The sequence below is a fragment of the Paroedura picta genome, chromosome 4 (assembly GCF_049243985.1).
Source record: "Paroedura picta isolate Pp20150507F chromosome 4, Ppicta_v3.0, whole genome shotgun sequence".
NCBI lineage: Eukaryota > Metazoa > Chordata > Lepidosauria > Squamata > Gekkonidae > Paroedura > Paroedura picta.
Genome location: NC_135372.1, coordinates 146,335,367 through 146,350,101, shown reverse-complemented (window position 1 = coordinate 146,350,101; position 14,735 = coordinate 146,335,367). Strand labels below are relative to the sequence as shown.

General features: G+C 48.1%; 1 protein-coding gene across 11 annotated transcripts in view; it reads right to left on the bottom strand.

The window, feature by feature from the left end:
* The window catches only part of STAG3 (STAG3 cohesin complex component), a 101,086-nt gene that overhangs the window by 11,151 nt on the left and 75,200 nt on the right, over nucleotides 1-14,735 (bottom strand). For 8 of the 11 annotated variants that reach the window (XM_077336190.1, XM_077336195.1, XM_077336198.1 and 5 more), the window contains 5 exons: nucleotides 13,190-13,368; nucleotides 12,892-13,042; nucleotides 12,458-12,547; nucleotides 7,612-7,719; nucleotides 9-337 (listed from right to left, as the gene is read on the bottom strand). In XM_077336190.1, coding sequence (XP_077192305.1) covers nucleotides 7,641-7,719; nucleotides 12,458-12,547; nucleotides 12,892-13,042; nucleotides 13,190-13,368 — 499 coding nt within the window. In that variant the 3' untranslated portion in view covers nucleotides 9-337; nucleotides 7,612-7,640. Of the gene's footprint in view, nucleotides 1-8; nucleotides 338-7,611; nucleotides 7,720-12,457; nucleotides 12,548-12,891; nucleotides 13,043-13,189; nucleotides 13,369-14,735 lie in introns of those variants that run through there. The other 3 variants (XM_077336191.1, XM_077336192.1, XM_077336193.1) reach the window with 3 other exon arrangements.

The window sequence follows — 14,735 nt, the reverse complement described above, 5'->3', positions numbered from 1 at the left end:
CCCAAGGGTGCTGCTTGAACCAGAATTTTTTTATTTATTAACAAGGAACCTTTCATAGTGCTGGACTAATAAAGAATCAAGTAATCAGAATCCCCGAGACTGCCTTTAGAGGGTGGGAGAATCAGCTGAAGCCCAGAGGCCACGTTTGGAGGATCACGCCTGACATCAGTGGATTCTGAGAAATGAGAATTAAACACCATTCTCTTAATAGAGGACAGAACCAACTGGGGTAACAAACACAATCCCTGGCAGCCACGGTGACGGTGTGATGACATGTGGAGAGGATGAGGGTGTCGCATCCTGCCAAATGCCTTGGGGTGGGTGCCTGCCTGCCTGCCTGCCGAGAGAGAGAGAGAGAGAGAGAAGGAGAGAGACTGAACAGATGGTCACCGACCTACCTGTTCCACCAACACCAGGAGCCAAAGAGCAGCAGGCTGTTTGCTCACTGGTGCTGTTTAGTAGACCAGTTGGAAAAAGTTACTGACTTTACAGTATCCAAAGGAAAGCTGTTGGTGTACACAGGCCACTGCATGAGCTTGTTGCTGTTCAAGACTAGAAATGTAGACTGGGTAACCTTTGAGGTACAGCAAACCCAAAACAAAAAGCTCAACTGCTGCCCCCCTCTGCCCTGGTCTAGCCAGACGTAACAAAAAGAACAGGGAACCTTGTGGCAAATTCAACAAGAAAAAAATAAACTCACCACCATGGAATGGCAAATATCAAATTAATTATACAAGTCCTTGTCTTGGGGTTGCGCTGCTGTCCAATGAACATATTATACAAGTAGAACAGGTATATAGATATTCTTACAATTCAAAAAAGTATAGAAAAGGTACACAATTATTTTTCTTTATAAATGGACAGTAACTCCCACTTTGTGGATACTCCCAACAGGATCCAGGAGCTCTGCCTGTTTTGTAACAGCTTCTGCCGGGGAGCAAACAGCTACAAAGAATAATAATGAAACCCAGTTATATTTGAAGCAGCATGGGACAACATAGTGTTGAAAATAGTAATGTGATACCAATTGTTTCCCCCTTCAAGGATTGTTGCCTTGCCGTGGCTTAGTGAAGCGATAAGCTATGCCGTGCAGGGCCACCCAAGACGGACAGGTCATAGCTGAGAGCTCTGACAAAAGGTGATCCACTGGAGAAGGAAATGGCAAACCACTCCAGTAACTTTGCCATGAAAACCTAATGGACAAGGCAAAATGATATGACGCCGGAAGATGAGCCCCTCAGGTTCGAAGGTGTCCAATATGCTACTGGGGATGAGCAGACGGCTAGTACGAGTAGCGCCAGAATGAATGAAGCGACTGGGCCAAAGCCGAAACAACGCCCAGCTGTGAAAGTAACTGGTGGCGAAAAGACAGTCCGATGCTGTAAAAATTTTTATTCCATAGGAACCTGGAACGTCAGATCCATGAATCAAGGCAAGCTGGACGTGGTTAAACAAGAGACGATAGGATTGAACATTGACATTTTAGGAATCAGCGAACTAAAATGGACAGGAATGGGTGAATTTAATTCAGATGACCATCCGGTATACTACTGTGGATAAGAATCTCATAGAAGAAATGGAGTAGCCTTCATAATCAATGAGTAGGAAAAGCAGTCTTGGGATACAATCCCCAAAATGACAGAATGATCTCAGTTCGAATCCAAGGCAAACCATTCAACATCACAGTAATCCAGGTCTATGCCCCAACCACTGCTGCTGAAGAGGATGAAGTTGACCAGTTCTATGAAGCCCTACAACACCTAGAAGCAACGCCAAAAAATCATATGCTTATCATCATGGGGGATTGGAATGCTAAAGTAGGAAGCCAAAAGATAACCGGGATAACAGGTAAGTTTGGCCTTGGAGTACAAAATGAATCAGGGCACAGGCTGGTAGAATTTTGTCAAGAGAATACAATGGTCATAGCCAACACTCTTTTCCAACAACCGAAGAGACGACTCTACATATGGACATCACCAGACGGTCAACACAGAAATCAGATTGACTATGTGCTCTGCAGGCAAAGATGGAGAAGTTCTATACCGTCAGTAAAAACAAGAGCTGATTGTGGTTTAGATCATCAGCTTCTTGTTGCAAAATTTAGGCTTAAATTAAAGAAAGTAGGGAAAAGGACTAGGCCACTCAGGAGTGAACTAAATCATATACTCGACGAATATACAGTAGAGGTGACAAATAAATTTAAGGAATTAGAACTGATAGACAGAGTGCCTGAAGAACTATGGACGGAGGTTCGCAACATTGTATAAGAGGTAGCAACTAAAACCATCCCAAAGAAAAAGAAATGCAAGAAATCAAAATGGCTGTCTGAGGAAGCTTTACAAATAGCTAAGGAGAGAAGGGAAGTGAAAGGCAAGGGAGAAAGAGAAAGATACATCCAATTGAATGCAGAATTCCAGAGAAAAGCTAAAAGAGATAAGAATGCCTTCTTAAAAGAACAGTGCAAACAAATAGAAGAAAACAATAGAATGGGGAGGACCAGAGAACTTTTCAAGAAAATTGGAGATATGAAGAGAACGTTTCATGCAAAGATGGGTATGATAAGGGACCAAAATGGTAGGGACCTCACAAAAGCAGAAGAGATTTTAAAAAGGTGGCAAAATTATACAGAGTAACTATACAAGAGCGAGCTTAACATCCCTGATAACCACGATGGGGTAGTCACTGACCTGGAGCCAGACATCCTGGAATGTGAAGTCAAATGGGCCTTAGAAAGTCTGAGCAACAATAAAGCTAGTGGTGGTGACAGCATTCCAGTTGAACTATTCAAAATCTTAAAGGACGATGCAGTAAAAGTGCTACACTCAATATGCCAGAAGATTTGGAAAATTCAACAATGGCTACAGGATTGGAAAAGGTCAGTTTACATTCCAATCCCAAAGAAGGGCAATGCCAAAGAATGTTCTAACTACCGCACCAGTGCACTCATTTCTCATGCTAGCAAAGTTATGCTCAAAATATTACAAGCTAGGCTCCAGCAATATGTGGACTGAGAACTTCCAGAAGTACAGGCAGGATTTCGAAGAGGCAGAGGAACTAGAGATGAAATTGCCAACATACGCTGGATCATAGAGAAAGCTAGGGAGTTCCAGGAAAACATCTGCTTTATTGACTACTAGAAAATAAGCCCGCTGTGAAAGAAATACAGCGGGCCCTAGCGGAGGGGGAGGCAGACTGTGGGAAAAGAAGGGAGAAGAGGAAAGGAGGAATGGGAGGGAGAAAAAAGAGATCAAATTGCCAATATACGCTGGATCATGGAGAAAGCGTCTACTTCTGCTTCATTGACTATGCTAAAGCCTTTGATTGTGTGGAGCACAACAAATTGTGGCAAGTTCTTAAAGAGATGGGAATACCAGAGCATATTATTTGTCTCTTGAGAAACTTATATGTAGGTCAAGAAGCAACAGTAAGAACCGAACACGGAATCACTGATTGGTTCAAAATTGAGAAAGGCGTTCGGCAAGGCTGTATACTGTCACCTTGCCTATTTAACTTGTATGCGGAGCACATCAAGAGAAAGGCGGGATTAGAGGAGTCACAAATTGGGATCAAGATTGCAGGGAGAAATATCAACAACCTCAGATATGCAGATGATATCACTCTAATGGCAGAAAGTGAAGAAGAACTAAAGAGCGTGTTGATGCGGGTGAAGGAGAGTGCAAAAGTTGGCTTGAAACTCAATATCAAGAAAACGAAGATCATGGCATCCGGCCCTCTCAATTCCTGGCAAATAGATGGGGAAGAAATGGAGATAGTGACAGATTTTATTTTCCTGGGCTCCAAGATCACTGCAGATGGGGACTGCAGCAAAGAAATTAAAAGACGCTTGCTCCTGGGGAGGAAAGCTATGGCAAATCTAGACGGCATCCTAAAAAGCAGAGACATCACCCTGCCAACAAAAATGCGTTTAGTCAAGGCTATGGCATTCCCAGTTGCAATGTATGGCTTCGAAAGTTGGACCATAAGGAAGGCCGAGCGTCAAAGAATTGAGGCTTTTGAACTCTGGTGCTGGAGAAGACTCTTGCGAGTCCCTTGGACTGCAAGACGAACAAACCAGTCAGTCCTAGAGGAGATCAGCCCTGACTGCTCCTTACAAGGCCAGATCCTGAAGATGAAACTCAAATACTTTGGCCACCTCATGAGAAGGAAGCACTCCCTGGAGAAGAGCCTAATGCTAGGAGCGATTGAGGGCAAAAGAAGAAGGGGACGACAGAGAATGAGGTGGCTGGATGGAGTCACTGAAGCAGTCGGTGCAAGCTTAAATGGACTCCGGGGAATGGTGGAGGACAGGAAGGCCTGGAGGGTCATTGTCCGTGGGGTCGCGATGGGTCGGACACGACTTCACACCTAACAACAACAACAACAACAACCAATTGTTTGATTTATCATTAGATACCTGACCAAAATGTTCTTTTAATAGGAAGTGGATTATAATTTGTGTTGAAGAAGGAACGAGTCAGACTGGAGGGAGGTGAGTAGCGGGGTACCTCAGGGCTCGGTGCTCGGTCTGGTACTTTTTAACATATTTATTAATGATCTAGATGAGGGGGTGGAGGGACGACTCATCAAGTTTGCAGATGAGACCAAATTGGGAGGACTGGCAAATACTCCAGAAGATAGAGACAGAGTTCAACGAGATCTGAACAGAATGGAAAAATGGGCAAATGAGAACAAGATGCAATTTAATAAAGGGCTGATCCTGGTTGAGCAGGGGGTTGGACTAGATGGCCTGTATGGCCCCTTCCAACTCTATGATTCTATGATTCTATGAAAGATAAGTGTAAAGTTCTGCATCTGGGTCAGAAAAATGAAACGCCTACCTACTGGATGGGGAATACGCTAATAGGTAACACTGTGTGAACGAGACCTTGGGGTACTTGTGGATTGTAAACTGAACATCACATCAAAATCACAAGATGTCATAGTCCCATTGTATACGGCACTGGTCAGACCACACCTGAAGTACTGTGTGCAGTTCTGGAGGCCTCACTTCAAGAAGGACATAGATGAAATTGAAAGGGTACAGAGGAGAGCGACGAAGATGATCTGGGGCCAAGGGACCAAGCCCTATGAAGATAGGTTGAGGGACTTGGGAATGTTCAGCCTGGAGAAAAGGAGGTTGAGCGGGGACATGATAGCCCTCTAAGTATTTGAAAGGTTGTCACTTGGAGGAGGGCAGGATACTGTTTCCGTTGGCTGCAAAGGAGAGGACACGCAGTAATGGGTTTAAACTACAAGTACAATGATATAGGCTAGATATCAGGAAAAAAATTTCACAGTCAGAGTAGTTCAGCAGTGGAATAGGCTGCCTCAGGAGGTGGTGAGCTCCCCCTCACTGGCAGTCTTCAAGCAAAGGTTGGATACACACTTTTCTTGGATGCTTTGGGCTGATCCTGCGTTGAGCAGGGGGTTGGACTAGATGGCCTGTATGGCTCCTTCCAACTCTATGATTCTAAGTCCTTTGTTGGTTGTCAGAGCCAAAAACAGGTTATAAGAAGGCTTCTAAGAGTCAAAGAGACAATTACTCAAGATGTAAAGAAGGGTCATGAGGCAATTGGATTATTTAGCAAAAGAAGAAAATATATACTTGCTACTCTTCAGCCAAAAAAGGTTTAAGCATGGGCTACCAAATAAGGCATGGTCTCTCAAGTGCAAAGTATTTTAACTAAATTACACTGCTAAATGGTAAGAGACTAAAGCTTCACCCATGAAAATCCAAAAATTTAAAGGGGAATGCTATCTAAAACACCTATTACTATTTAAAGGAACCACAAATAGAAAAATGGCATATAGGTCATGATGTCCAATAGGTGCCTTCTTATTCTTTGTATCTTTTTGCTGCCCAGCAGAAGGTGCTGCAAAACAGGCAGAGCTCCTGGGTCCTGTTGGGAGTATCCACAAAGTGGGAGCTACTGTTCATTTATAAAGAAAATAGGAGATTGTTAATTGTATACCTGTTCGATTTGTTCTGTATACTACTTGTATATTTAATTTGATATTTGCCATTCCATTGTGGTGAGTTTATTTTTTTTCCTGGTCCAGCTCTTATCCCAACAGCATATCTCCTGCCTTGCCCCTGGAAATGGGGCAAGATCTGTGGCACCCACAACCATCAGGAATTGCCTTTTAAGCCCACCTCCACTCTTCAGAGTGCAGGGTGGTTGTATAATCATGACAAACTCATGAGAGTTGGCTGAGAGCCTCTTTGTGACCCGACCAGAATGGCCATAGGCCCAAGAACCAGCTATCCAACCCCCAGCACTGTGCACTCTGAGCTTTCTGTAATCTGGTTCCAGTTTCCCATAAAGAATAAGTTGGGATCATTCACAAAATCAGGCCCACCTTTGATTCCGGCTCCTAGCAAAAAGGCCCATTGTACTTAAAAATAAAAAGGGCCCTGGGCTGGTGGGGACTCCCCTTTTCTCTCCCCCTCTCAGCCCCAAAAATGCCTGTTGTGGCCCCCGCTTGCCCTTTCCCTCTGGCAGCACCGCAAGGCTGCAGATGGTTCAGGTGGGAGGTCCCCCCCCCCCAAACGGGCTCGCAGTTGTAGGCCCTTCACCCTCCCTCCCAGCTGCTGCTTACCAGGCTGGCACTTCTTCCATATGGAAGAAGTTAGAGGAGAATGTGGCCAGGGGCAGGACATCCTTCCTGATTGGCCATTCATAGGATGGATGGCCAATCAGAGATGGGACATCCTACCTGATTAGGTGATGTCTCAACTCCTCCCAGCACCCTCTTACCGTTTTACTTATATGTTCAGATTCCACGCCCACCCCAGTTCCCTTTGTTGTGGGGGGAACCTGGTACCTCCAATTCTCTTCCACAGCCATGACGTAACCCTCATCATTTTCCCATGACTGCTTCACAGGAGCCTTTGAGAGCTTGCTCTTATCCACACACTTAATTCTCTCCAGGAATTTGAAAAGGGTGAATGGGAGGCAGAACACGATTTTTTTCTCAGCTAGGCTTCTTGCCTGCACCAATTAGGATTGTTTTTAATAAAACTTTCGGCCTATTTACCTGGGAGGATTTGGGGATGTATAAAGGAGTTTTTAGGACAACATCTAATTCAAGTTCAGAGCCTGGATGCAATGGTGGAACTCATGAAAGGAGCTCATGAAAGAGGGCCAAACCTCTGTTGCGTGGCTGTAGCTTCCGTCCAAAATACGGAGACAATGCTGGCCTCCCTCACCAGGTGGTTGCAAGGACAAGAAGGAAAGGGGTGTGAAGCGCTTTGGAGGACAGAAACACTATGGGAATGTTGAATATTACATGAAAAAGCGGGGGGGGGGCTGCGTTATGTAGTAAATTGCGGTGGGCTCTTACCTGGAGTACAGTTTGAGTCCCCCCTCCTCCACATGCAGCTAGCTGGGTGACCTTGGGCTAGTCACAGTTATGAGAACCCTCAGCCCCACCTACCTCACAGGGTGTCTGTTGTAGGGAGAGGAAGGCAATTATAAACTGCTTTGAGACTCGTGTGTGTGTGTGTGTGTGTGTGTGTAGAGAAAAGTAGGGTATAAAAAACAACTACTCTTCTTGAACAGCTTGGCTGTCCAGTGTCCACTTGCAGGACTTAAAAGGCTTCATCCTCACCCTTCTCCGGTCCAAAAAGCTCTGGGTCCTCATTCCATGAATTCTGCTCCATCCTCCTCTTCCCCAGTAGACTCCTGCTTGTCCTCTGTCTCTTCCATCAGAATCAGCCTGTGAGGTATGAGCAGAACAAGCTGGTTTCAGCGCTCCAAGATCAGAAGCTGGACAGAGGAAAGGGAGAACTTGCTGGCCTTCCCCACTCCACCAGGAGGGGGCCTGCTCTGCATGGGGAATTCGTGGGCCACATGGCCATCACAGCCCGGAGACAGGCCTGGCATTCAGGGCTCCAGGTTCTTCCCTGACCCCCCTATCCTCCACAGGCTTTCCCAGAAGTCAGATGGCCAGCTGCTGACCTCACCAGGTGTCTCTGGAGCCCACTTCCCCTGTTACTCCTCAGGTTTCTCTCTCTACAATGGAAACCATAAATGATCAACTGATTCATTGGCTTGCTCCACATCTTACTTTCTTGGCCACTTCTGGGGGTCCCCAAAGCCTGAGAAATATTTCAGGGATACCCACACAAAAGGTCAAAAACGTCTTCACTTTCTCATTATTTCACTACTTGAATTTTAAAAAGTTTCTAGGTACTGGTGCCTCTGCCAAAACCGTGACAATCTGCTAACAGCCCTGCTTTTGAGAGGCTTGATTATTCTGAATGCACACTTCCCTTGACAGAAGGAAGGGGCTCTGCCAGACTGGAGGACTGTTCCAGAAGGTATGGCTGCCTTTGTCTGCACTGGCGTTAGGCAAAGACAGGCCCAGCTGCTTTGGCTCCAAAGCTGATGTCTGTCAAGGGTGTGTGATCTAGAGCCAGTCGTCTGGACAGATAAGGGGGAAAGCTACTGGCTGCTGGAGAGATGCATAGAAAGCCTCCTGCAGCAGTACAGGTCACCTCTGGTATACTGGAAGCAGCCTCAGTTTGCCTGGGTCAGGGAACAGATGACACATTTTATTTATTCATAGAATCATAGAGTTGGAAGGGGCCATACAGGCCATCTAGTCCAACCCCCTGCTCAACGCAGGATTAGCCCTATTCAAAACATTTTTGTTGCCTTTCTAACCAGAGTCCCAAGGTAGAACATCGAAATTCAAAGTCATAGAGTTGGCAGGTATCTCCAGGGCCATCCAGTCCAACCCTCAGCACAATGCCGGAACGCACAGCTACCCACTAGGCTTGTGCACCAGAGCCTGATCTGGACCAATTTGGCTTTGGCGTCCATTAAATTCAACGGCGCCATTGACTGTAATGGAAATTCTGGCCTTTCCAGGGGCCGGGCCGTTTCAATTATAGCCTTCAAACCTCAGGGTTGCTCTGGGAAGCTCCCCCCTGACCCCCCTCTGAATTTCACAACAACTGTACCATGGGGTACACTTCCAGGGGTTCCGAAAGAGGGTGTCCCCATCTCCTTTTTATCCAATGGACGGCCAATCATAAAAACATACATAGTAGGTGAAAATGTAGATATAATATTAATCTCTAGATCTATCATCTTAAAAACAGTCATGCCAGCTTGATATGCACATTAATCCATTTAAGAGCATCTTGTTGTTGTTGTTTTTTTTCGGGGGGGGGGGAGGATCCATACAGAGGGAACCCAGATGGTGTTTAGTCAAAATAGTCTTGTTCACTGGCCCCAAACAAGTCTTGGCAGAAGAGCTCCATGTTACAGGCCCACGGGCCCAGTTTTGGCAGGGCCCGTAGGTCTTCTAGGAGCTCATTCTGCCTATTTGGCAACAAGACTACAAAAGCCCTGGCCCTGGTTGAGACCAGATGTATTTCGTTTGAGTTAGGAATCACTGGTTTGTTTGTATTGGATGATCTTGGTGTCCTTTAAGAGGCATGGCCAGCTAAGCGGTCCCTCAGGTACACCAGGCCCTGACCACTTATGGCCCTGAAGGTTAGCACCAATACCTTAGAGCAGATTTGGAATGCAACTGGTTGCCAATGCAGGTGCCTCATTGGCTGGATGTGGCTCCTCCATGGTGTATGAGTGAAGAATCATGCTGCTGCATTTTGAACCAGCCGAAGTTTCCAGATCAGCATCAAGGGAAGGCCTGAGTTGAGCACATTAAAGAAATCCAGCCTGGAGGTGGCTATCACATGGATCACTGTGTGTACGTGTTCTGGGCCCAGGTATGGTGCTAGTAGCTTCGTTTGGCGAAGATGGTAGAATGTTAGCTGAACGATGAGTGACCTGTGCCTTCACTGACAGGGGTGGGGGGGGGAGATCACACGCAGATTCCTAGCGGATAGTGCAGCAGTAAGCTGTACGTCTAGGCACAACAATTGCACTTCCTTACCCGGTCCTTTTCTACCCAGCCATGGGACCCCTGTCTTGGAGGGATGGAGCTTCAGATGGCTCTGCTTAAGCCAGACCATTACAGCTTCCAAACATCTGGCAAATGTTTCTGGGTTTCATCTGCATACTGATGGCACCCCAGCCCAAATCCCCAGACTAATGGGCTAGAGGGCACATTAAGATGTTAGAGTGGGAGAGAGAACGGGAGAAATGGAGGTTGAGAGGGGACATGATAGCCCTCTTTAAGTATTTGAAAGGTTGTCACTTGGAGGAGGGCAGGATGCTGTTTCCGTTGGCTGCAGAGGAGAGGACACGCAGTAATGGGTTTAAACTACAAGTACAACAATATAGGCTAGATATCAGGAAAAAAATTTTCAGAGTAGTTCAGCAGTGGAATAGGAGGTGGTGAGCTCCCCCTCACTGGCAGTCTTCAAGCAAAGGCTGGATACACACTTCTCTTGGATGCTTTAGGATGCTTAGGGCTGATCCTGCGTAGAGCAGGGGGTTGGACTAGATGGCCTGTATGGCCCCTTCCAACTCTATGATTCTATGATTCTAACTGCACCCTGCAGTACTTCACAAGGGAGTTGGCAAGGGCATGAGTCTCTCCCACCATAACCCTCTGTCCACAATCCTGGAGAAAGGATATCAGCCAATGAAGGGATGTTCCCCGTATACCAGCATCAGCAAGGCAAGAAGTTCATGATCTACCACGTCAAATGCTGGTGTAAAATGTAGCAATATAAGCAATGTCGAGCCACCTCTGTCCAGCTGTTGTCGGAGGTCATCCATCAGGGCAACCAAAGCTGTCTCTACCCCATGGTCAAAACAAAAGCCAGACTGAAATGGGTCAAGAACCAAAGCTTTCTCTAGGAATGCCAAGAGTTGGTCCATGGCTGCCCTTTCAACTGCCTTTCCCAGAAACACCAGGTGCAAGCTGGACCACTGATCCCTTTAGCAGTAGAATAATACTGGCTAGATATCAAGGAAAAAAAATGTTCAGAGAAATTCAGCAGTGGAATTGGCCACCAAAGGAGGTGGTGAGCTCCCCCTCACTGTCTAGCATCAGCTAGACAGATAGAATCGTAGAACTAAAAGGCACCTTCAGGGTCATCTAGTCCAACCCCTTGCACAATGCAGGATACTTATCATGGGTGCTTTAGGCTGGTCCTGCATTAAGCAGGGGGCTGGACTAGATTGCCTGTATGGCTCCTTCCAATTCCGATTGGAATAAGATTGCTGTGGTCCCTATGACCTATTCTGGCCAATACGCTGGATGCAGCATTTTGTATCAACTGCAGCTCTCAGGCAGTATTCAAGGGCTGCCCCACATATAACACAGTGCAGTAATCTAATGAGGATGTTGCCAGGGCAGGCACATTGGCAAAATATTTTCTGCTCTGGGAATACAGTTGGCTCACCAGTTAATAGCACAGAAGACTGGCTGGCTGAATATCCACAAGGTTAGAAGAAGAAGAAGAAGAGTTGGTTCTTATATGCCGCTTTTCCCTACCCCAAGGAGGCTCAAAGCGGCTTACAGTCGCCTTCCCATTCCTCTCCCCACAACAGACACCCTGTGAGGTGGGTGAGGCTGAGAGACCCCTGATATCACTGCCCGGTCAGGACAGTTTTATCAGTGCCGTGGCGAGCCCAAGGTCACCCAGCTGGTTGCATGTGGGGAAGCACAGAATCGAACCCGGCATGCCAGATTAGACGTCCGCACTCCTAACCACTACACCAAACTGGAGGTAGGCGTGCGCGTTAGCGCCCCCTAGTGGTGAAAACGCGCATGCGCAGTTGTCATGCATGCGCATTAGCGCCACCTGGTGGCAAAAACACACATGTGCGGTGACTGCGCGTGCACGGTTTCGCAGCACCCGGGCCATTGGCCCTCCCCTCACTCCGGAGGCGGTCCCTGACCTGAGAAAGGTTGGGGACCACTACTCTAGACTATCAGGGCTTCGCCAGAAAAAGCCACCATGAAAATACTAGCCCTGGCTCCCAAGCCAGTAGATAGACAAGAGCATCATGCGGCTGCACAAGAGTTCAGGGGCTTGGGAAGACTGCTGTCTTTTTAAAGGCTTTGGGTCAGGAATTCCAGTGGATTAGGGTTAGACAGTTTCACCTTCGGCTCTTCCTCATGTGTAGGCAGGGTGAAGCCCCTTCCCCTCAGGAATCACTAGAACCCCTGCCTGCCTCCAAGGAGGAGGTTCTTCACCCAGCTCAGACTGCCCCACCCACTGGAGGGAGAAACAGTCCTGGCCACCCTGGTGGATGACCCGTTCCAAAACACGAACAGAGGGACTGCGGTCCTATTGACTCTTTTGTGCTGTGCAGGGGCTTTCAGGCTTACTCTTCCTGATATCCCTCCGGACTGTTTTTCAGAGTTGGGCCCGGGTGCCTTTGATTCTACCTAGAAATCAGGTGTCGCAGTTGTGCAATCATGTGCTGTACATCATTCACTGCTGTGGCAGCCAGCCCTGCTTGAGCAGAACATCTGAACAAACATGCTGTAAGCACAAAATAAAGACCAGCCCCTCCTGGTTTACCGATCCAGCCGTTGGCCCAGTCCGCTCCCATCCTGCTGGCTTTGACTTGGACATGCCTCCCGGGAATGCTGAGAATCCAATGGTGGCACTCTGCAAAGAACATGAGGAGCTGAAGTCTCTCTGGCAAAGAAGCCTCTCAGAGGGGCATGATTAGGCAGGTGCCAGCACGAGAGGTGATCTTGCTGGTGCGAGAGAAAGGACCACGTATGACTGATGTCCACCATTACTTTCCAGGCCCAGAGAGAACTCCGCCCACTCCTGCTGCTCAGAGGCACCGGGCCCCAGCAGCAGCACAGGAGCAGGTGGTTGGCATGGCTCATCCTGGTCCTCCCCGCCCCAGGCTAACTTCATTGCTGACCCCTGAAGTGTGGCATCTGGAAGCAGCCTGGAAATGCTCATGTCTGCCTCCCACAAGGGCATGCACCATATCTCACCTGTGCACAAATTCCGGCTCAGAGCTGGACTCCTGAGGCCCTGCTGGAAGTATAAGGAGCGGTGGCCTTCCCTTCAGAGCAGTGGAGGTCAGCAGGGGAGTCTGCAAGCGACTGCTGGAAGACGGGGTAGGACTGCCCAGCACAGATGACTCTGGCAAAACAGACCAGACAAACTGGAGGGCCATCGTTCTTAACTGGCTTTCTTCCACTGTCTCCAGCAAGACCCTCAGGCCTGACCTACTATTCACTCCTCCAGTCTGCCTCACAGTCCCCCACCTCCATCTACATCTCTCCTTACCATCCAGGCGTTTCCTCTTAGCAGCGGATCCAGGTATCTTCTTGGCAGCAGAACAAGGCTGAGGGGCTGCAGCATCCTCCGGGGGGCTCAAGGAGTGCCGATACACTACAACGGATGCCCAGCAGAGCTCCCCCTGGTGGCTGGCATGTGCTTGGCTCATCGTGTTTAAATAGGACAAACTGCTTGGGGAACAAGCACACATGTTATCCAGAACTGGACACATAGCCCACTTATGCATTCCACTGACACTTTGCTCCAGCATTACAGCAATTACAGGAAAGGTTGGATGCACACTTTTCTTGGATGGTTTAGGATGCTTAGGGCTGATCCTGCGTTGAGCAGGGGGCTGGACTAGATGGCCTGTATGGCCCCTTCCAACTCTAGGATTCTATGAATTCCATATAAACACTAAACTAGAAATATGAAGTCAAACCTACCAGTGCATGTGAGGTATGTGTGTGGGGAGGGAGGAGAGCTCAGGAAGCTGACTAGGAGTCACAATCCTGTGTATCCTGGACTTGTGCAGTTGTGGTACTCCACAATGATGCCACAGCCACTTTCTTCAGCCAGAGATATACGCTGTGGCACATTCAAAATGCAGGTGTAAGAAGGAACCCTTACATCATCCCCAGCCATGGCTCTGATGGGAGGGCACGTGGGATGGGACTCTCACTCCAAAGGCCTCTGATGCACACACAATTGTGGTGGTGGGAAATGCTGAGAAGGCATCTGGTGCTAGCAGCTGAGAGAGGAGCTAATGTCCTCCTTATGTGACTATGCCCCTCAAAGAGCTTTGTGCTCCGCCAACTCCAATCAGCTAGTGATCCCTGGTCCCAAGGAAGTCTGCTTGATGGCCACCAGGGCTGCAGCCTTCTCTGTCCTGGCAGGGCCTGCAAATGGAATCTCCTCTGACAGGCATTTGATTGAGGTCAGCCAAACTGAATCCTAGAATATCAGAGTTGGAAGGGACCTCCTGTATCAGGTAGGACAATTCAGAACACTCACAACTCTATCACTCTATCACTCATCCACTGTAACTGCCACCTCCTTGAACCTTCACAGAATCAGCCTCTCCATCAGATGGGTATCCAGCCTCATTTAAAAATTTCCAAAGATGCAGAACTCGCCACCTACCGAGGAAGCCTGTTCCACTGAGAAACCGCTGTCAGGAACTTCTTCCAAATGTTTAGACAGAATTTCTTTTGCATTATTTTCATCCAATTAGTTCTGGTCCCTCGGTCCGGGGCAAGAGAGAATAACTCTGCTCCATCCTCTATTCAGCTGTCCCCAACCCCTGGTCTCATGACCGGTACCAGGTTGGGGATCAGTTGGTACCGGGTCGCGGCTCCTCCTCATCCTCCTCCCCGGCTGCTGCCTTGGGGACTGCCCTGCCACTCTGCTGCTGGCTCACCTTTGGGGCTCCCCCTCATTGTGGCACTGTGCAGCTGCTGCTGGCAGTGCCCCCCAGTGGGCGGCCGGGAAGTCAGGGCCGCCGGCGGGAAAGCAGGCAAAACAGAGGCTCAGGTGGCGGCGGCAACATCCCCCG